The sequence below is a fragment of the Solanum dulcamara genome, chromosome 9 (genome assembly GCF_947179165.1).
Source record: "Solanum dulcamara chromosome 9, daSolDulc1.2, whole genome shotgun sequence".
Taxonomy (NCBI): Eukaryota; Viridiplantae; Streptophyta; class Magnoliopsida; order Solanales; family Solanaceae; genus Solanum; species Solanum dulcamara.
Window position 1 is genome coordinate 3,059,989 of NC_077245.1, and position 21,880 is coordinate 3,081,868.

At 31.0% G+C, this 21,880-nt stretch overlaps 1 protein-coding gene across 1 annotated transcript; it reads right to left on the reverse strand.

Moving 5' to 3' along the window:
- Window positions 1-1,364: 1,364 nt before the first annotated feature.
- Window positions 1,365-7,156, reverse strand: LOC129902462 (uncharacterized). Its single transcript, XM_055977703.1, has 7 exons — window positions 5,602-7,156; window positions 5,134-5,323; window positions 4,882-4,985; window positions 4,676-4,778; window positions 4,257-4,558; window positions 2,606-2,911; window positions 1,365-1,978 (listed from the first exon to the last, which is right to left on the reverse strand). The coding sequence occupies exons 1-7, from the start codon at window positions 6,829-6,831 to the stop codon at window positions 1,634-1,636; spliced, it is 2,580 nt and encodes an 859-aa protein (XP_055833678.1). The 5' UTR covers window positions 6,832-7,156; the 3' UTR covers window positions 1,365-1,633.
- Window positions 7,157-21,880: the final 14,724 nt, after the last annotated feature.

A 21,880-nucleotide genomic window follows, 5' to 3' on the forward strand; every position in this document is an offset into this window, starting at 1 on the left:
TATGCTTTATAATAAAGAAAAAGCGTTTAATATTTTTGTTTGGTAATTGATTGAACTTTAGGAAAATAAGCAAATTAAAACTTGGTAACAACATGAAGGCTTGGCTGTGACACGTTATTTAGTACATTTAAGCTCAAGTAATCTTTGAGCATTGTTGGCAATGATCCATAAATAAATACATCCTGATATATACTGTAGATTTTTTAATGTTATTTCACAACTAAATCATAAAAATGTACTCCTGTGATCTTGAATTGATTTGATTAATTATTTTTACACGGGTTGGCTTTCCGTCCATTATGTTAGAGATATGTTGTAGTACCAAGAAGTATCAAATGTTGGTGTTGAGTCACATCATATTTTATACTCACCTTAAATGTCACGGATATATATTTGTTATATGGTGAAAAGCTAAATCATTTATAGAGCAATAAAAGTAGTATAGTATCAACTGTGAGTAGCCAAATTAGACTTGCATTAAAGATATGGTACAGGCTGATACTGTATGCCCCTTTCAGCAGACACACCAACATTTATCAGCTGTCCTAATTTATTTCTTTCTTTCCTTACTATTATAATTCATACATCGTCGTAAGGTTGGTCCAACTGACATTTGGAATCACGAAATTATGTCCTCGTTTTGACATGAATTGGTTGGTATTAGGGATGGCAAAATCAAACTCAATTTGTTCAAGTCGACTAGACTATTTATATTAAGGAAACCTTCACTAATTCCACATTGCTTTTGTCCTCTCTACCCTTAAGCAAACCTCATCTTCACCTCCACCATCCCAAACCCCACCCCCGTAACAGTGGCGGAATCAAGAATTTTATGAAGGGGGTTCAGCATTTTATTACCTAAAATCAGAGACAAGCTAAGACGAAATATTGAACCCCTTTGCCACTGAGCTAGTCCCTTGGCTTATGTTCAGGGGGGTCAATGTTAAATATATACTCATAAATTAAAAACTTTATCTTATATATACAGTGTAATTTTTTAACGAAGGGGGTTCGGATGAAAACCCTGGATAACACGTGGGTCCTCCCTTGCTCCATAATATTCGTCTAAATTACATATACATATACTTTTAAGATAATACTTTTTGCTACTTTACCAAACACAAAAAAATAAGGAATACATTTATTTTCCTAAAAAAACATTTTCCATCGTACCGAACATATCCTTAGCTGTAGACAAAATTCAAGTTGTCATCTTGTTGATTACATGTAGCAATTCTAATACATGGGTAATATGCAGTTATACATATAAACTCAGATTGACGAAAATATCTAGCAAACTCCACAATCATTTACTCCTCTCTACTGTGTATTTCCAACATAGCAGTATCAGCAGGCATCAACAGTTAAAATTTTCGAGGTTATTGATACACTGATAAACAAACAAGTTCAGGCCTGTACTCGCAGACCGACACGAAAAAAGAGGGGGAAAAAATCTACAAGGCTCAACTAGTCAAAACTGGAACAAAGCCAAAACTGAAACTGCACAAATTGTAGTGGATTAAACATACAAAGCAAACAAAAATCTAGTTTTCTCAAGATAATAACACTTACTAACTAGTTCTCAATCAAAATAGATCTCATTATTCAGATTGCTGAGCAGTCTATGGTCTCTCTATCTCCTCCTCCTCCTTCGCTTCCTTCTACTATCATCACTTTCCTCAGAACTGGATGATGATGATTCTGACTCGGATCCTGAAGATTCAGAACCAGATGAACTACCAGACTCATCCGATTCAGAAACAGGCTTCTGTTGTTGCATGATAAGCCTTGGCATGTTCTTGAGATACTCTCGCAGACTCTCGGTAATTCCACCCAGACCGATAGAAGTGAAAAAGTTGATGGCAAACCTTGTATTCTTGGGATTATCTTTTGGGAAAATAGACTCCAAGGATTCTTGCATAGTGGGGTCGTTAAGACGTTCATTCAACAAGCGGATACCTAGGTGCTCTGACATCTCCTGTATAAATGAAACATCTAGAGTGAATTTGAAGCTAATAGAATAATGCCGTATAACGCTGATGAAGGTCACCCAAGCATCCGCCACTTAAAAAAGAAAGGAAAAGCATAAAACCCCAGAAAAGGGCGGGAGAAAATATGATGGGCTTCAACAAAATGCAACTTTTGACATGTGGTGATATATTTAGTAGTGATAATGATTTTCAAACAACCCTTCGGGGTGGCCCAGTGGTTTGGGCTTGGGACTTTCACGTTGGAGGTCTCAAGTTCGAAACCCCTCGCCAGTGAAAGCAAGGGGTTGGTTCGCCTTCTGTGTCGAGGTCATCGCAACGGGCTTGCCTAGTGCAGGTTACCTCTCTTGTGTGGTTTGCGAGCTATTACTTAGTAGCGGGGGTTTTACCCTGTGCGTACCCAAAGGGTAGTGGCTGCGGGTTTCCCTTGTCATCAAAAATAAAATAAAATTCAAACAGATGGATAAATAGAAAATAGATACTCGGGTAACAACAAAGTCTTTCAATATAGTAGTCGGATATCAAAATTAGGCCACAGAGATCAAGCGAGCTGTAACTCACAAAAAAGGACAAAAGGATAAAACAAGATGTACAAATAGAGATCAAACTAGATGTACCTGGAATAGGATCTTGATAAATATACGAGAAGAGGATGTCGTGTCCTCCTCAGTCAGCCGTATATAAGCCAAACAATGCCAAGGCAGAGCATCAGTGCCAAGCAAATGAGCAAAAAACTTGGCCACATTACGCAGTTTGTTAGTTTCAAGCCGGTGGATCATGGAGTACTGCTGCACAAAACATTTTTCAAAGTTCTCCTGATGAATTTTGTTGATCATGCAAAAACGCTGTCCCAGTAGTCCATAGTAGCGAAGATAAGTCCTTTCCTGACTGCAGCACTCCAATAACATTATGCACAACTCCATCTGCAAGGACCAAACAATATATATATATCAGTTTCCTTTTCTTCCTTTTCACAATGATTTTTTTAGCAGAACCAAGCGAAGAGTAGTTCATTAATACAAGCATAGACAACATCATGCCTCAGGACAAAAATGATTACAACATCACAACGATTCACTTTTAATCTCCCAGAGAAATCAAGTCAGAATAACAGGCTACCTAAATATATTACTTAATGAAAATAAAGAGGCAAATTAATATATACCAAAGCATGATAATTATCTTGATGTTGACTCTATCCAGTGTCATAAAATATTATCACCCATCATCTAAGATTTCCCTGAAATTGAGTGTGAACCAATATAAGAAAATTTGACGCCCCCATACTTTTTTTTATGTGGTGGTGGTCATTGTGTGTGTGGTTGGGTTGGTGGGGGTAAGTGCCAATCTAAGGATAAAGAAAGTACATCAAACCCAAACAACAATATACTGGGAATATTCTCTTTAGTCTTTGGATAAAAGTTGGTGAAGAAGTGTACTCCTGATCCTATAAATAAAATCGTCAATTCCTTCAAATGCTTTTATCCTTCCCTATAACAGTCCAAGACCAGGCACAAAGGTGCAATTTTCCACAATCTCTCCCATTTTTCTATTGTGCTGGATGTTCCACATGCAAACTAGTATTAGCTGGCACTGCGTACTGCTTGTATACAGGAGTTTTTTTTCATTATTCATAATATTATGTACCTTACCAAAAAACTAATATTAGCTGGAACAACCTGTATGGCAAGTCCAAAGCAACCTTGCAGTGAAGTAGCAGGTGACTTATGTCCTCCCCATGATATTTATACACAAACAATGAGCTTAATTCCTTAAATTATCAATGCTAGAAATTGCATTATCGACTACATGAATCTCAACCTCCATCGACCACAGGGCAAGCCAATTACAAGATTCCCTGCCTCCATTGCCACCTCTATTCCTCAACCATCAGTTTAACAGAACCCCAGAAAAATTGTTCTATGGCTGCATGATTGAATGACAATGCCACTATTGCTATCCACGATACATATGAGGAAAAATCAAATTCAACTAAAGCTCAAATTTTGGGTATTTTTTCTCTTTGTTTGTATAGAGAAACTAATTTTTACTAGACTTTTCAAAGTCAATTAGCTTTCTCTGTTTTTAACTAAACCATTTTCATGTAATGAAGACCAAATCAAAAGCGACATTACTATCCTTCCAAACTCGAAGCACATGAAAATCTACGTACAGATCAATCCATGTGAGCATACACACAGTTTCGTAAATGACATGGCCAACAGGAGTATAATAACACAAAAGAAAGAAAGAGATAATGATACCAACCTCCTGACCAGGCTCTAGTTTGATCTTCAACAGCTTATGTCCTGCTTCTTCAAAGTCAACACTAGACATAATCGTCAGGTAGATCGTTCTCCGAAGGTTGATTAAGTTTGTCTCTGTTTCGTCCTTTATTTTCATTTGCTCCTCATCCTCTTCTTCAGACTCTTCATCTTCATCTTCATCTTCATCCTCTGATTCTGCACCAGAATCTCCTTCTTCCTCAGATTCGTCACCAAGTATTGCCTTCTTTAATTCTTCATACTTCCTTTCGTTTTCTATGAAATTAGGATCCACCTTGAAAATATCTGAGCACATTGGACAACATAAAAATCAAAATTCCATATAATTGCTCCACAAATAAAATAGACACCAAAAGAAATCCATTATAGAACTTCTATACCAAAATCCATCATAAGACGTACCTAAAGCAATTTCTGGATCTATTGTGTCTGAGAGAGAGACTTCATGGGTTAATTGATCTTCCTGCTCAACAAGGTCAAGCTCTGGGCGCACAGCTTGGTAACCCTGCAGAGGATGCATGTAAGTGATCTAACATTTCTTCTTGCTTTTATAAATAAGGGATCAAATTTTTCTTCTTACTCGGAAAACAATTAAAGACCAAACTCACCTGAAACTTTGCTTTTCGCAATGCAAAGAGGCTTTCAATTAAGAACTGAACCCGTTTATCTATTTCTCCTTCATGAAGTATACCACGGAACCGCTCAAAGATTCCTATTTAAATGCAAAAAGGGTATTAGCATGACAAACACAATAAAACCTTTTTATAAATAAACTAAAATGTACTGATAATAAATAAATAAACCAAAAGGTAAGTTGTCATTATTATACAAATTACAATGATCTTTCAAGGTGTACTCACCATGCAATCCTCGTGGGCAGAGGTCCTGAAGCATTGAACCACACTCTGTAACAAAACCAACTGCAACTTCAACACTATCATCTGTAGGTTTCTCCAACAAAACTGTAAGTAGTTCGAGAGCAATAAGCTCGTGAACAATTTGCTGGTTTACAAGGTGAGCAATAAATTTGACAGCAGCTAACAGTTGAGGCTGCAAGAATGAAAGATTAAGGGTAAGACATATTATGAAAAGATTCAGATTATGAAACATAAACATGTATTGAAGTAGTTACACTAACTGGCACAGTAACCCCCCACCCCCCTCTTGTAGTCATACTCTCAAAGGAGGATTTCAAGTATCTCCATGACATCCAAATAGACCATCTGTTCTTGGTCAACCAAACAGCAAAAATTTACAAACAACTATATAGTATGTTTCACAAATAAAAAGACAGAAGAACTGCAAGCATGAAAGCAAGAGATACGAACCTTATCATTACGTTTATAAGCTCTTTGCAGCTGCAGTATGATCCTTCTAAGCAACAGATCACCCACTTCTGGGAACTTGGTGTTAACCACTGCTACCAAAGCAGCAAACACATCAGTAAAACCGGGAGAAGCCATTTGGGACTTCATACAGGATCTACAGAACAGCCCCCTCCCACGGATCAAATTCTCTGCAAACAATTCAGGAATAATGTTTTTGAGGTTTGCTGCATTAACTTTATTCACCAACCCATTAATACTTTTCCTCAGAGCATCCCAAGTCATCCTCTGGTACTCAACACTGCTCTTGTCCTGAACATCCTTCATCATTCTAGCCAATTTGAATGGCGGAATGTAAACACCCCCACTCCTTCCCAACTTTGCTAAGTCAGTAGTCAAATTACCATCTTGCTTTTGCACCTTAGAATCCTCATTGGCTTTAAAAGCCCCATCCTCTTGTGCATTATCTTTCCTAATTTTCTCTTTCCCATGCTTATCATCTCCAACCTTTTGCCTTATATCCTTTCTATTATTATCATCACCATCAACCCTCTTTTCTCTCTCTACATCCCTCCTCCCTATCTTATCCCTTTCTCTACCATCATTATACCGATCAACTCTATCCCTGTATCCGTGCTCATCCTTCCTTCTCTTATGCACCTTTTCATCATCATCTTCCCTTCGCCTCCTCTCCTTCCTATCATCGCTTTCACCTTCATCCCTTCGACTCCTCCCCTTCTTATCATCCTTCAAGTCACCACCTTCATTCTCATGTCTTCGCCTCTTCTTTCTCCTATCATCCCTTTCATCGTCATCATCAACTTGAATTTCCTCTTTTCTGCTCTCACTCTTATCATCATCATCATCATCATTTTTTCTCCTACTATCCTTCCTATCATCCCTTTCATCATCATTCTCCTTATGCTCATCTTTTCTCCTCCTCTCCATCCTCTCACCACCATCTTCATGTTCATTTCGCCTTTTACGCCTCGAATAGTCCCTTTCATCATCACTATCATCCCTATTTCCACGTTTGGTTCTTCTTCTCGCCCTCCTACCCTCAAAATCATCATCACTCTCGTGTTCAGTTCTTCGGCTACTCTCCCTCCTATCCTCCCTATCACCATCAATCTTTTTATCCTCATACTTCTTCCGCACTACTTTCCCGCCATCCTCATCCTCTGATTTGTCCCTTCTCCTACGGTGCCCATTCTCACTCAAATCTCTCTCCATAATCTAAAACTTGGCTTAAATTTACAGATTCAATAAGCACATACAATGTCTAAATATAGTATCAGAAAAAACTACTACTGTATTTTCTTCAATACCAGTAAAGTCTAGGGTTTGTTGACAAGCGAACAGTCACCTACATACCATATAATCAGCAACTGAGAGAAAGCAAAACGCCGAAACCTATGAAGAAGATCTGAAGATTGAATTGAAGAACGGAACCTGTCTGAAGATTTGATCAAGCAGTAAGATAATAACCGAACCTTCAGCTGGAGCTCCTTCGAGAAATCAAGAAGCTGAATAGAGAGAAAATTTGGGGAAAAGACCCCTAATTTCTCGAATTAAGATATTAATACTCAAAACTCCTTTTTCTTTTTTTTTCTTACTCAGAATTTTTTTTTTAAAAAAAGAAAAGAGTACATGAGCCCGTTTTGATGGGCTTTAAGTTGGTCAAAATCAACTTAAAACCCTTTTTTAGCTTTTGGATATATTTGTCTAATGCTAACTTTAAGCCATAAAGTTCTTAAAGTCAGTCAAAAATGGAAAGTTAGGATTCCTAATTTTTTTTTTCTAAGTGCTTAAAGTCATTTTCTTTAACCATGGAAATTACTTTTATATCTCTTATATTTTAACTAAATTCTCAAACTATCCTTTTTATTCTTTTAACCCTAAAATTCACATTATTTTCCTCATTTAAGCATTTTTATCCAAACACGCTTATTTATAAAAATAACTTTCAGCACTTCAAAGTTCTAAAAGCACTTCATACATAAAAGTTATTTTTTTTAAGTTCATCCAAACGGGCTCCATATCAACTTTTAAGTTATTTTTAGCTTATAAAGTGTTTGACAAATTTAAAAATAAGTTAAAATTGACTTAAAATAAGTTAAAAATAGAAAGTAGGACTCTCCCTATTTTTTATATTTTAACGTATAAGTCATTTAAGTTTGACTTTTTATTTTTTGACTTAATTTTTTTTTTTAAGTCAATCCAAATGGGCTCTAAGTGTATGTTTGACTTAACTTTATTTAAGCAACTTATAAGCTAAAAAAAATAAGTTGGGGTAGTTTAACCTCTTTTTTTTAGCTTATAAGTTGTCTTCAACTTATAAATTGTTTTAGATAAGTTAAGCTAAACAGACCTAATTTTTTGGGGGGCTTATTTTAAGTATGAAATGACTTTAAGTAGGCCAATTAAATACTATAAAAAAAACTGAAAATAACTTATAAACTAATTCAAATGGGCTCTAAAAACAGTCTTTCTATTTATATTGAGATTAGAACATTGAGAACGGACTTTTTATACTTGCTATTCACTTCAAATTATATTTGTGATTGTGATTATTGTTGTTGTACACGAAATACTCCATACTTTCAATATATATTTTTCGGAGAAGGAGATTATTATAAATACTAAGTAAGAGAGTTTTATAAAATTTATTATAATTTGTATTTAAAAAAATGAAGCTTACACCACATACGTTTTAAAATCATTTGTTTGAGATAAGAAAAATATAAGGGCCTCTTCTTTAATTTGTAATAAAATGCCAACCTCCACCCCCCCCCCACCCCCCACGCCCCAACACACACACAATTTGGGCCTGGTCTTTGTTCAACTTATTCAATTGTTGGACTCCCTGATTTTGAAGCCCATACAGCTCATTTGCTAGAGGAGCAGACATTTGAATGGGCTTGACATCTTTGTGAAACCTTGGGCCCAAGCCCTTCATTGGATATTCTTATTTTTAGAAAATATACGTGACAAAGCAAACTAACCCCCTATATTTATCTGAAATAGGGGTACTTTAAAACTTTCAATATGCCTATTTCTAAGATGAATGACTCGTATAGTTGAATATTTTGACATGAATTCAAATTAATTCTTGGTAGCTAAGATGGTTTGGGTCAAGATAGGTTAGGCAGTAATCCATAATCCAACATGTTTAACTCTCACCAAATATTAATTTCTTTGTTAGTTACTATTTATTTGTTTAATTGACTAATTCTTTTGTCTTTTTTATATGGCTATATGTCGCATATGATTATTTTTAATAATATTTTGACAAGTTTTTTCATGGATGGGTCAATGGGTTACATATTCAATTCAAATCAGCCAAATTTTTAGATCAACTAAATTAGAACAATTAAAATAGACTGAGTTAATCAATAAACAGATTATTAATCCACTCAAACTTAGGCGAATTGAGTGGGATGGTCATATATTCATTGGCTTATTAATTAAGCCTAACAACATCCAATTAATTAGCATTTAAGTGAAATGAAGTGTCATTACTTTACGTCCCGTCTCTTCCAATCTTCCATAGTGAAAAGGAAAAAAAATTGTGATGATCCATCTTATGAATTCTATTGCAAAAATCAAGTTGTGCAAGAGACAAAAAGAGGAAGAAAACAAGACGTACGATGCTAGTGGGATACATATACTTTCTCCGTCTTAAAATAAATATCATTTCAACAAAAAAATTGTCACAAAATAAATGTATCTTAGTCATCTTAAGAATTAGAGATAAAAGTTAACATATTTTTTCTAACTAGATTATTATACTTCATCTTTTTTATAATATTCAATTTTCAAAACAAATTATTAAATATAAAAAATTTAATAAACTGTATATTATATTTATTAATTTTTAATGAATATAATTTTTGCTGACACTTATTTTGAAACAGGATAATATATTTGCGTGAAGAAACTCAGATCGATTAGGCATAGAGTCTTCCATAATAAGTGGTTCTAGAGGATTGCCAATAAATGTGGGACAGCTAGCAACTGAATCTTTGACCAGAAATGGCTGACGAAATATAAAGTATATTCTATGTAATTATGAATTTTGCTACTGGAGTTCCAATAAAATGGGGAACATGATAACATTATTTAAAAGGTGACAACGTGATTGAGAAGATATATAAGATCAAGTAATACTAGACTATAAGAGCTATTTACCAATTACGTAATTGACCGGATCAGATAAATATTCCTTTAATATGGATCATAAAAAAAAATTACTCATTTTTTCGAAAGGTAGAAGGAACTTAGCCTTTGATAATAATAGTTGGCAAAGAAATAACTAGTAAAGGAAGAGCTTCTGACTTATTCAGAAATTAGATTTGTGTTAGGTATAGTAAGAATAAATGGAAAATGGATGAAATATGAAAGAAAGGAATATGAAGCGTTTCTTTATATTTTTGTAAAAAAAAAAACACCTTTTTCTTCATCGAGGGTGAAAAGAAAAGTTCAAGTGTTTAAATAAGGACACACTTATTGCTTTTTAGCCAAAAATATTAGCTTAGGCTACATATATACCAATTGGTCGATTATTAACAAAGTAGCCTATGATAAATGGTAAAATGGTTGAACTTTTACGGCAATGAAAAAATTAATTCATTCATACAACGGGAAATTAATTAGAGCTATTTTCAGATATTTACGAAAGATAGAGACAACAATGACTGAGTGTAGAAGTTTTTCGTCATTGAAAAGTGATTTTACGATTAAAAAATCCTGAAATTCACGTCGGAAATGGATTCGAAGGAGAGAAAATGGGAGCTTTTACAAGGAAAGAAAGTAAGAAAGTTGAATTTTATTTTTAGTTTGGGCAAATTAGTATATACAGCTAATCTATTTTATATTTTTTAAAACTACGAAATTGAAGATTATTTTCTATTTTTCAAGACTTTGAGGTTGGGGCATAAGTCTTTTTAAGACTTTAGAGAGATGTGAACTATTTGTATATTGGGACACAAGGAGTAAAATGCTTTATTATTCAAGTGTTTGTTTTTTTTATACAATTTCGCATTTTTATTTACAATTACATGTAATAATGACACTTATATAAGGGAATAATGATGTTCGATATTCATATTAGAGTTCGATTATGTTTGTATCACGAATTGCATGGCCCATTCTAAGGGCAATGCTTCCAACAAGATTATTTTTTATATTCATGAAGACTTCTGAGTAATAATAAAGAAATCTTAATCATCCCATCATAATCGACGTCGGTGTCTCTTTTGTGATCATGAATTCATGATAGTAGCAAGAAAATATGGAAAGCACTAGTACTGTTGCTGCCAAAATGTTGGACATATATGAAAGATTGATGTGGAGTATCTGATCCATTTCCAAGTGACATCACTACTTTTATATATATATATATATATATATATATATATATATATATATATATATATATATATATATATATATATTCTGGGAATTGATTTATAATGGAATTTTATGAGAAACAAGTAAAGATTCAGAATAGATTTACCAATTGATTTGTGGAATTAAGAAGCTTCTTTCGGTTTGTAAAGCGCTTTTACAATAATATTCCTCAAGTGGAATGTGTATGTGTCAACAATTGATACCCCTTTGTAAAAATAAATATATCATGATGTTACAGTCAATTTATAAGTGATCAATTTTACGGAATATTTACTATCTCGTTAACGTAAACATATATAATGTGATTTAAATTTTGGGAATTTCTACATCCTTTTCTTATCCCAAATGATATTATGTACAATGTCAACTCAACCAAATCCTAATGGAAAAAGGAGACGAGAAATTCCCATAAATATTCATGTCGAAAGTATAACAAAGTTTGTGGAGGATATTTTGCTTTGTCAAGATGAGATGCGAATTCGGAATTTTTAATTGATGATGAATATAATTTTAAATTGAATTTATTCATAACAAATATATTTCTAATAAAATAAGTTATTTTCATGAAATTATGGGTTTAAAATATATCATCAAAAAATTTAGTTTATTTACACATAAATCTCTCTTTTTAGGATAACTGTGTGTTAGGATCTGAATTCAATTGAAGTCGTTGTTTTCCCGCAAAGAAGATCAGTTTGAGCCTTGAGGATAATTGCAAAGGCCGATTTACACAAATATCCTTTTTAACGAGATTATTTAAGTTTTGTTTTTATTTTAAAATGTTTTGTAAATATAATATTTGGGAACTGATTTTGTCGTGACATTTTTTCATAATATATTTTATTATAAGAATCTCCATCACAGGTTGAATTAAGCTTAAACAATTAAACGTGAGGAAAGGATTATAGTATATTACTTTAACTTCAGAATATGGAACAAGCATTTTCTACAGTCCAAGAAAGAAAGAAAAAAAAAAGCAAATAGGAGACAAGTTAATTAGCATATTTTATAAGAATAAAGTTGATTAAAGTTTACAATAAATTTTATATTTCACTTAATTTCCTTAAAGATAATTATCTCAAGGCAAAGTTGGCCTTGCTCATGAATCAGAAGCTGATTCTTTAGTGAACCATAGATTATTCATTGACTTTTAAAAGTCTCACTATCATTATCCACAATTAATCACAATTATTTTAGTTTTTTTTTATATATCGATTATATACAGTGATATTTAAAAATGAAATGCTAATTGCTATAACATAGTAAATAGTGATATAATTTTATTCACGCTTTCATGTTATAACATGTTACTCCTTCCGATTTATTTTACTGATTCTTTTTCTTACACACCTGTTAAGAAAATATTAATCTGAATTATTTTTATTTACTCATTGATACTAATTTATATTACTCTATTTTTCACAACTATATAATAAGAGACAAAGGGAGTATTATTTGTAACCAGTTATTTATAGCAAGCACGATAACTAAAATGTATCTCCCAATTATTCTAGTGGTCCACTTATTATTTGTTATATCATGCGATACAATGCGGCAATACTAAAAGCTTAAAGAATGTTCTTAAAACTTTAAACCCTTCACATTATTAGCTTTTTTTTAGTTTAATTTAAGTTTAATGCTTCTTTTATTACTCTTAGCTTTATTACTTAGAGTAATGATGTTGATTCTAATTTCATTAAAACGATCCCACGCTCTTCTTAATTTATATATGTATAAAATAATATTATTATATTGAGCTATTTTGGACCTTATTTTAGTTTCAACCCACCCTAGATAACATTACCTTCTCCATGAAGATTGATCAAATACATTTAAATATGGTAAAAAGTGGAAGATTTTTTTTAACCTTAAACGTTCTCGAAAAGCCACATATACCTTCCAATTAATTCGAGTCTCTCTAGAAGCACTTAAGCCAAGAGTTATTCAGAAATAGTCTCTCTATCAACGTAAGGTAGAAGTAAAATTGTGCATATATACAGACTCCACTTGTAAGATTACACTAAGTTTATTATTGTCGATGCTAGTAGAAGTATCAAAAGAATACCAAAAACCGATCGAATCGACCGAACCGATTTATATCATTTTTTAAAATAAAACCATAAACTTTTATTTAAATGTATAACCATCCTGAACAATTGGAATAGTCTTTTTAATTTGTAAAAAAAAATAAATCAAACCGAACCAAATAACCTTACATGTATGTAAATATAATTTTATATATTAACAATATGTTAAATTTAATATATAAATATATTTTATTAAATTTTTCAAATATAAATATAACCTAGATCTTAGGTCTTTGGTGACTGGACAACTTTGGGTCTTTACTTTATCCTTTAATTAATTAGGTTTAAAATTAAAAGATACTATAATAGATACTCCATTAAATAATACAGTAAAATCTATGCGAACACTACTATTAAATGCTTAAGATCAAACAATACAGCAGCAAGGTTTTACATTCTTGATTCTTGGTGAAGAATAAAAGTGCTTCGAACATACTCGTGAAAGAATCTTTTAATAATAGTATATTTTGAGGTAATACTTTAAAAGTTTTAAAAAACTAAAATTAACCGAATCGTATCAATACCGAAGGAAAAAATTGGGAGGATTTAAAAACAAATTAATTTTGGTTATATATTATAAAATACCCGAAAAATGGAATGGTATAATTTTTTTAAAAATAACTGACTGCATCGTCCCATTAACGCTCCTAGATGCTAGAAGCAAGGGAGTTTATATTCAAAATTTAATTGAACCCCTTATTTTTGCTCAAAATATAAAAATATATATACACATCGAAAAATATTACAATTTCAACAAATACTCTCTCTATTTCATATTAATTGATTTTTTTAGAGATTTTTCATTGTTAAAAATAATTGATTTATTCAAAGTTCAAGATGGATGTGTGAAGCTTTTTCCATATTTGTCCTTTCATTTATTGAAGTTTTATATTTTCTAGGAGATAAACCAAACTTCTTGCAAAGTCATATTTATGATTTTACAAAGGAGAATAGTGGAAAGTATGGTTTAAATTATGTACTTGAATGTTTTTCTTAATATGTGTGCATAACCGAACAAATTTAGTTACTATGGAATAGAGAGAATATTAATTATTGAACCTATACTTTCAAATGTACATTACAACAAATTTAATGCTAAGAACACGTACCTTACAAGGGTTGAATTTAAATTAATTTAAATCTTAAATATGTCTTTAATCAAGGCGAAACGAACATATATGGGAAGAATTTCAAGAATTTGTGAAAAGGACATTCATTAAACAATTTTTTTATAGCACTAAACTTAAATGATTGGCCACAAGGAAGGCATCATTAATCGTCTTCTCCACTTAAAAAGTGATGAAAGTTACCCATTATTATGTATTTTAGACTTTCTTGATTCTTCCCTCAAGGTCAATTTTATCTGTTTTGGTTCTAACAGAAGTAATTAAGCCATATAATACAAGGAAGGAAACAACAATAATCAAACAGTAATGACCTTTCAATCTAGCTTTATTGGTTTGTTTTAATATTCAAATTTGCAACAATTATGAATTTCTTTGGGGTTGGTGGATAGTTACTAGCATCAACAACTTTTAAGATATATGGATATTGGCATTGCGACAAGAAAAGGGATTTTGGTGGGAAAACAACATATCCCTTGTTGTTTAGTAGTGTGAGTCTGGTGGGATGTACGTAGAATTTACTTTTATTTTTATGGAATAGGTAAATTAATTTTGATAGATTTTCGACTTAAGAAAGAAAAAAGGAATTTAGTATGAACACAAATTTATCCCTAATTTTTAAGAGTTAATTAAGGGGATCATGAGGTTAATTATTGTTAAGTTATTTCATGTAATTGATTGAGAATTGCGGCGTTGTCTCTTTATATGATTTTGGATAGTTCTTTAAGTTGGTATTTGTAATTGAGTTAAGACTCTAGATTGGTTTTTTTTAATCATTGCAAAGCTTATCTCCCTCTCTCGCCCACCTCTCGCTCTATATATTTATATTTTAAAATGTATGTGGAATATATCTGGTATCCAAGATATATGTATCTAGTGTGATTCATATGTATTTGAGATACATAGACTATCTCGCTCGTCTGCCTTCTATCTTGCTCGCCTCTCTCCCTATTTCAGTGTATCTGAATAGCAAAAATACATGTATCTAGGTGTATCTAATTTGAAATATGATATAAAATTTATTAATTAGTGACACAATATGTAATTATTTCAAACTATATAAAAAATTAATAAATAGGATAGAAATTATTTGTAATTAGGTAATTTTTCCATTAAATATTGTGGCATCATAATTTAAGCCACGTATAACTAGCGTATACAACTAATGACTTTTTAGCCAAATAGAAAAAAAAAAAAAAGGATGTCTGCTTTTAATACTTTTTTAAAAAAATCGAATTTGACACAATATAAGAGAAGTCATCCTTTATATATCAATCATTACATTATTATATTATCATTATAGTGAACCCATTCATATTATTTATTTTATCGAATTTGAACCTAGACTTTATTTGCCGTTTGTATTAGAGATTTCTCTCTAGTGTATGTAATTATGATTTAATTATGTTTATTCATAATTAAACCACGTTATACCATGTAAAAATTTCAATGTAGGTAAGTGGAAAATGACGAACTAAAAAAGATGATTTTAATTTTTGCACCCAAAAAATGGCGTCATCAATATTTGGTCCCCAAAGTCCTGTCGCTGTTGAATTCTCCCACAAATAAGCCACGAAAAAAATAAAGTTATGACAATTAGTGGGCTTACGCAGACTTCCTAAAATCAATTCTGAATTCCACCATTATACTAATGATATATTGATGATATTTTGATTTTGTAGATTTTATCTCTTGATCTAAGTCGTTGTTATTATCAAGTTTAAAAGTGTATCTATTATTGTGAACTTGTTTTTATGCTTTGTAAAAGTTATATAATTTTGATTTTGTAGATTTTATCTCTTGAGCTAAATCGTTGTTATTATGAAGTCTATAAGTGTGTCTATCATTGTGAATTTGTTTTTATGCTTTGTAAAAGTCTCTTTATTTTTCTTTTTTATTTGGATGTGGAATTCATCTAAGGTATCATATTCACTTCTTTTTTTTCAAAAGCTTACCAATTTAAAAGTCTTTTGAATTTTCTTTTTGAACTCGCCCTCTTCAGGGACGTTACGAATTCATTTTTTACATTAAAATATGGATGTTCAAAAATTATAAGAGCCATCAATATTATTGATATGAAAATGATGATGAATTAATATATTTTAATGTTATAGATAATTCCTTTCTATTTGTTTATGTTTTGTTGGTAGTCATCATAGAAGCTATGTGTGGGAAGCGCGTTTACTTAGAACTCTCTTCATTAAAAAATTATATTATATAAATTGAGTAAAAACGAATTCTTTGATATATACAAGTGAAGTGCCCCTTTAACAGTTTATTGTATTCACTAGCCGCGTATAATAGATTTTTTCATAAAAAGAGTCAGCATTTGAAGAAGCAACAACTTATAAATTTATAAAAATTCAATAATTTTTGTTCGCCTATAATAAACCCAATTATTATATATTTTATATTAATTTAATATTATTATAAAAAATTATAAATTATAAATTTTGAATCCACCTTATTAATCAAGCAATATTATAACGTAAGAAAGAGAAGAAGGCCAATTTGGGGTGAGGAGGAATTTGAATCTTTGCCACGAAGCATCAACTAATTTAATTAATAGTTATGTATATGAGATGGGTAGGTTTTCTAATCTTCTTTGGATTCCCACTACCACTACTATTTGCTAAAGTTTGGCACTTAATTCCTAAATATTGTTGACAAGTTATTTTTATGTGAAATTTTAGTAAAGTTTTATCACGTATTTGATCATAATTTTTTTAAAAAATATTTGATTGTTTTAAAAAAAAATTATTTTATATCAGTTAATTTGAAAAATTAATAAAAATATTCATAAGTTTGTATTACCATTTTATAATGAATACGTTCTATTAAAAATAAACCTTATAGCATAATTGATAACAATCAACAACAACAAAATGATAATATGGGCAAGAGAAATACATTAATCGCATTAAAAATAAATTATAGAAAGGAATAGTCTGGTTATTTATTAATAGATAGATATTTTTTTAATGTCGTTGGTTGGCCACGTTAATAGAGTAAGTTTGTAGATAAATACTAGTTGGAATTAATAAATGATGGATGTTTTATAATATATAAAAGTTTGTGGTAATTTTAAAATTTTTACAACTTCTCAATTTCTCAAGTTCTAATTTTTTTCTAGAACTTGAAACTTGGGATATTTGCCAAATATTTTAGTCAATTAATGGCAAATTATATGGTCAAACACTAATTTCAAAAAAAAAAATCAAGTTTTTCCCAAAAACTATTTGGAGCGAAACGGCACCTTAATCAAGAAAGTTGTTTCTATAGTGGCAACCTTTGGGGTGGCCTAGTGGTTTGTGCTTGAGAATTTTATATTGGATGTCTCAAATTCGAAACCCCTTGCCAGTAAAATCAAGGAATTTGCCTTTTGAGTTGAGCTTGTTTACGAGTTATTATATAAAAACGAGGATTTTACTTTATGCGCACACAAAAAATAACGGTTGCGGATTTACCTTGTTATAAAAAAAAATGAAATGGCACACAATAATTCTTATATAGAATTTCTTAGGTTCTAATTAGGTGTTGTTGGGTACAAATTTTAAACCAATATATATGTACACACATTCAATAGCCAGCATGAATAATTTCTCGTGGATAAGATTGCTTGCTGGTGAAATTTTTCTTCTTAATATTTCAATTTAAGTAAACCAAACAAATGACGTTTCTTTGGTACATTTATGTGATCATCAACATGAAAGAATACTATCTGTGGACGTACTTTTTCGGTTTCAGTTTATGTGACATTGTTTGACTTGATATAAAATTTAAAAAAAAAAAGATTTTTGAGATTTGTAGTCTAAAATTCTCATTGACTGTTCGTGTGACTATAATAAATCATTTCATTCAAGATAAAAGTAGAATTTAAAGTTAAATTATTTTTAATTATATAATAATGTTATTCTTGTTGATACGGACTAAATAGAAAAGGGTGTTACATAGTTTGGGACAAAAGAGGTACGTATTAGTTTACAAAATAATTAAAGGTCATGTGATCACAAATTAGTTAAGTCAAAATTTAAACGAAAAGAAACTTAGGTCATTCACTTATTTAGTGGACTATAGCTAATTAACCTTGTGTCTACGGAAATGGAGCAATAATGTAAGGACGGATAAGGACTGTGGTGGAATAGTAAGCATTTTTTTCATTCTTAATCAAAAATTTTGGATTTAAGCCTTGAGCGAATGAAATTGCCTTATTTTAACGGAGCACTAGAATCAAAATTTAGTTGAGTTCCAATACAAAAATTCGTTTTTATATGTGATAGGAAATGGGAGTATAGTAGACATGCCACTTGATGTGTGAGCATATCAATTCTTTCCAAGTATGGAATCCTACAACGTTCGGATGATTCCCCAAATTGGTGGGGATTCTTTAATTGTTCACAAAACCATAAGTTTTTAGCCATATATTAAAAAAAAATGTGAATCACATCATATCACATCAATTATTTCAATTAGTACTCAAGTCATTCTCTATACAAAAAGGTGATGCATTGGAATCATAGCCTAATTCACATTCCCCTAATCCATTGCTGTCCATTGATGCCAAAGACATCATTTTTTTTTTCTTTTGGTTGGAATGCAATAACAACAACATAGCCAATCAAGTTTTATAAGTGAAATTTAAAAAAGTGGTGTCAATGCAGATTTTATTCTATCTTTGTAGGATATAAAAGTTATTTTTTTTTTATAAATCTTCGATTCAAGATAATTATTTTTCAAAACAATTCAATAGAAATTTGATTGAAATGAATATCATTTAATTACAAATACTATAAAATTAAATGATATATGTGTGTTTATGTGTGTGAAATACTAGCGTGTTTAATTTCTTTTTTTACTCCTTAAAAATTGTTTTAATAGGTAAGACATTTTTTAAATAAAATTTTTAATAGGTAAGACGGAAATTGCAATTGGATTAATTAGCTGTTAATTAAGAGTGAGGCTGTGGAAATTTTATTTGAACTCGTGATACTTTTAATCGATAAAAATGATAACTTACTTACTTACTAAAAGGATTAAAATATCTTTACAGTGCTTGCATATTACTATATGCATTTTATTTTTGGACCTAATGTGGGCACGTAAACATAATGATTATTGTGGTTAGAAATACGTATCATATTCTTGTTGAATATTGGTTGCATCTATCAATATTGAGATAACTCCAAATCTTAAAAGAAATAAATTGCAAATTGGAATTCCAAATCGTGAAGATTCCCTATAGAATTTTCTGGACTACAGTAATATTGAAATTCATACTAATTTCACGTTATATATTAGTACTATTAGACTTAGATCCGTTTCCCATATATACATCAGCAAATTAAAGAAAATTCTGTAACTGTAGAATAATTTGATATTAAAACAGATATGATGCTTATTCCCATTTATATTTATTTGGCTGCAAAATATCAAGTGTCGAAAAACATGTAGCTGAAGAAGCCAAACAATTAGTACTAATTATGCTAGAGAAATTGTTAGATTATTTACTGGTCAAGCTCTTCTGATTAGTTCTATTTACTACTAATTATTATTGGCCCTTTTAAGCATTAAATTAAAATATTCGTCACTATTATAATGGGTTCAAGATGTGGAAGCACTTAGTAAAATAACTTGTATTATGATAGACTATCAACATCACATTTCTTGCTATGCGAATACTCTTCTTCAGATCCTACGTGAACGCAGAATGTTTTGTGCATCAAATTATCTTTTCATAATTTCTGGCTCCAGCTTCCAATGGGATGGACGCGAAGAATAGCGCTTATTTGGCCAAGTTTCTAAAATCAACTTATTTTGAAATGTGTTTGTTTAAAAAAAAATACTTTTATAAGAAGCAGTTTGTTTTTGGCAAATAAATTTTAAAAATACTTTTGAAGAGTAATTAGAGTTTAACTAAGCTTTTAAAAGTCTTACTAAGTGTTTTTTTTTCAAAAGAGTGCTTTTCAAAAAAGTGTTTTTTGAATTTATTTTTTAAAAATCTGAAAAACATATTATAATACCTCCAAATACACTTATTTTCTTCCAGAAGCTTTGTCAAACACCATACTTCTTAAGAAAATAAATGTTTTTGCCTTCTCCAAAATTGACCAAACAGACTAAGGAATCAATTTTGGTTCTTCTCTAAACGTTATTTAAACATAAAATTAACCTATTTTGACATATGCTAGACTATATTTAGGAAGTTAAATATTTTAAGTAACTTATTTGAGTATCTCTTCCTGTTCCCTGCTACTTTGCTTCCTAGAAATAAAAGATTCTCCAAAAGAATTACTTATTTGATAAGATACCCCAATTAAGCACTAATAATTTAAAGTAATGGAATACAATGAGAAATTTTAACCGGCGGTGAACTTAAGATTTCAATTTGGCGGGTTCAAGTTTTTAAGTGTTTGCTACTAAATTCATTATACTTTAGAAATATGGATTGAAAATGTAACTTTTCAAACAATTTGTACATCTTAATGAGTTAATAGAACTTTTGGTCTATTAACAATTCTCATAATGTCCAATCATCTTTTTTATTTTTTTATTTTTGGGCACGATAGACCCGGTAGTATCGACAAATATTAAATGGCTCCTAAATTTAGGAATTAGCACTTGTATGGCTTACCATATTTGGCTGAATAAAAAAAGATATAAGTAGTGGATGTAGATGGACAATAAATAAATAAAAAAGTCTGGTAATGAGTCATGACGCTATGCGTAATTTTAGACAATTATTAATTAGTTAAACAAAAAGTTGAGTTAATATAACTACTAATTTTATTCCCAAAAAAAATTGATATTTGAGGAAACAATATTTCTTACTGAAATTTTTAAAGAATAGTGTTTAAGCAGTTTTATAATATTTGGGTAAAATAAAAAGATAATCATAAGCATTTAATTTTAAGTCAAAATAATTAAATTAAGTCATAAATAAAAAATCAATCCAAACATGTTCTTTAACTCGTAAATAATTGAAGAAAAATCTTTTCAAACTCACTTTTAAATGAACGAGTCTAAATTCTACGTGCGTAAGTAATGTTTACATAATTAATTACTTATTAGATAATAATAAATACTACAACAACAACATACCTAGTGAAATCCCACTAAGTGGAGTTTTGGAAGACTAGAATGTGCGCAGACCTTACCACTACCTCGAGAAGGTAGAGAGACTGTTTTCAAAAGACCCTCGGCTCAAGTGTCTCAAATCCAAGTAAAAAAAATTAAGAAACAATAAAGACAGCATAACAATGAATAAGAAAGTCTACAATGAAGAAACAACACTAACATCAAAATAGTGTGATAATATAGACAAGATACACAATACAATACGCTGATCCTCCACTAATCCCTCACCTCTACTAACCTTCTACCCTAATACGAGTTATCCACTTCTCTTATCTAGGGTTATGTCCTTGGTAATATAGAGTTGCGTCAAATCCTGTCTAATCATCTCTCTCAAATACTTCTTAAGTCTACCTCTACCTCTTCGATTTCTCCCTACAAACATCGTCTCGCATGGGCTTCAACACGCCTCCTTCGCGCATGTCCAAACCATCTTAGTCTTGCTTTCCTAATCTTGTCTGCCACAGGAGTCACTTCTACCTTCTCCCGAATAACCTCATTCCTAATCTTGTCTCTCATAGTATGACC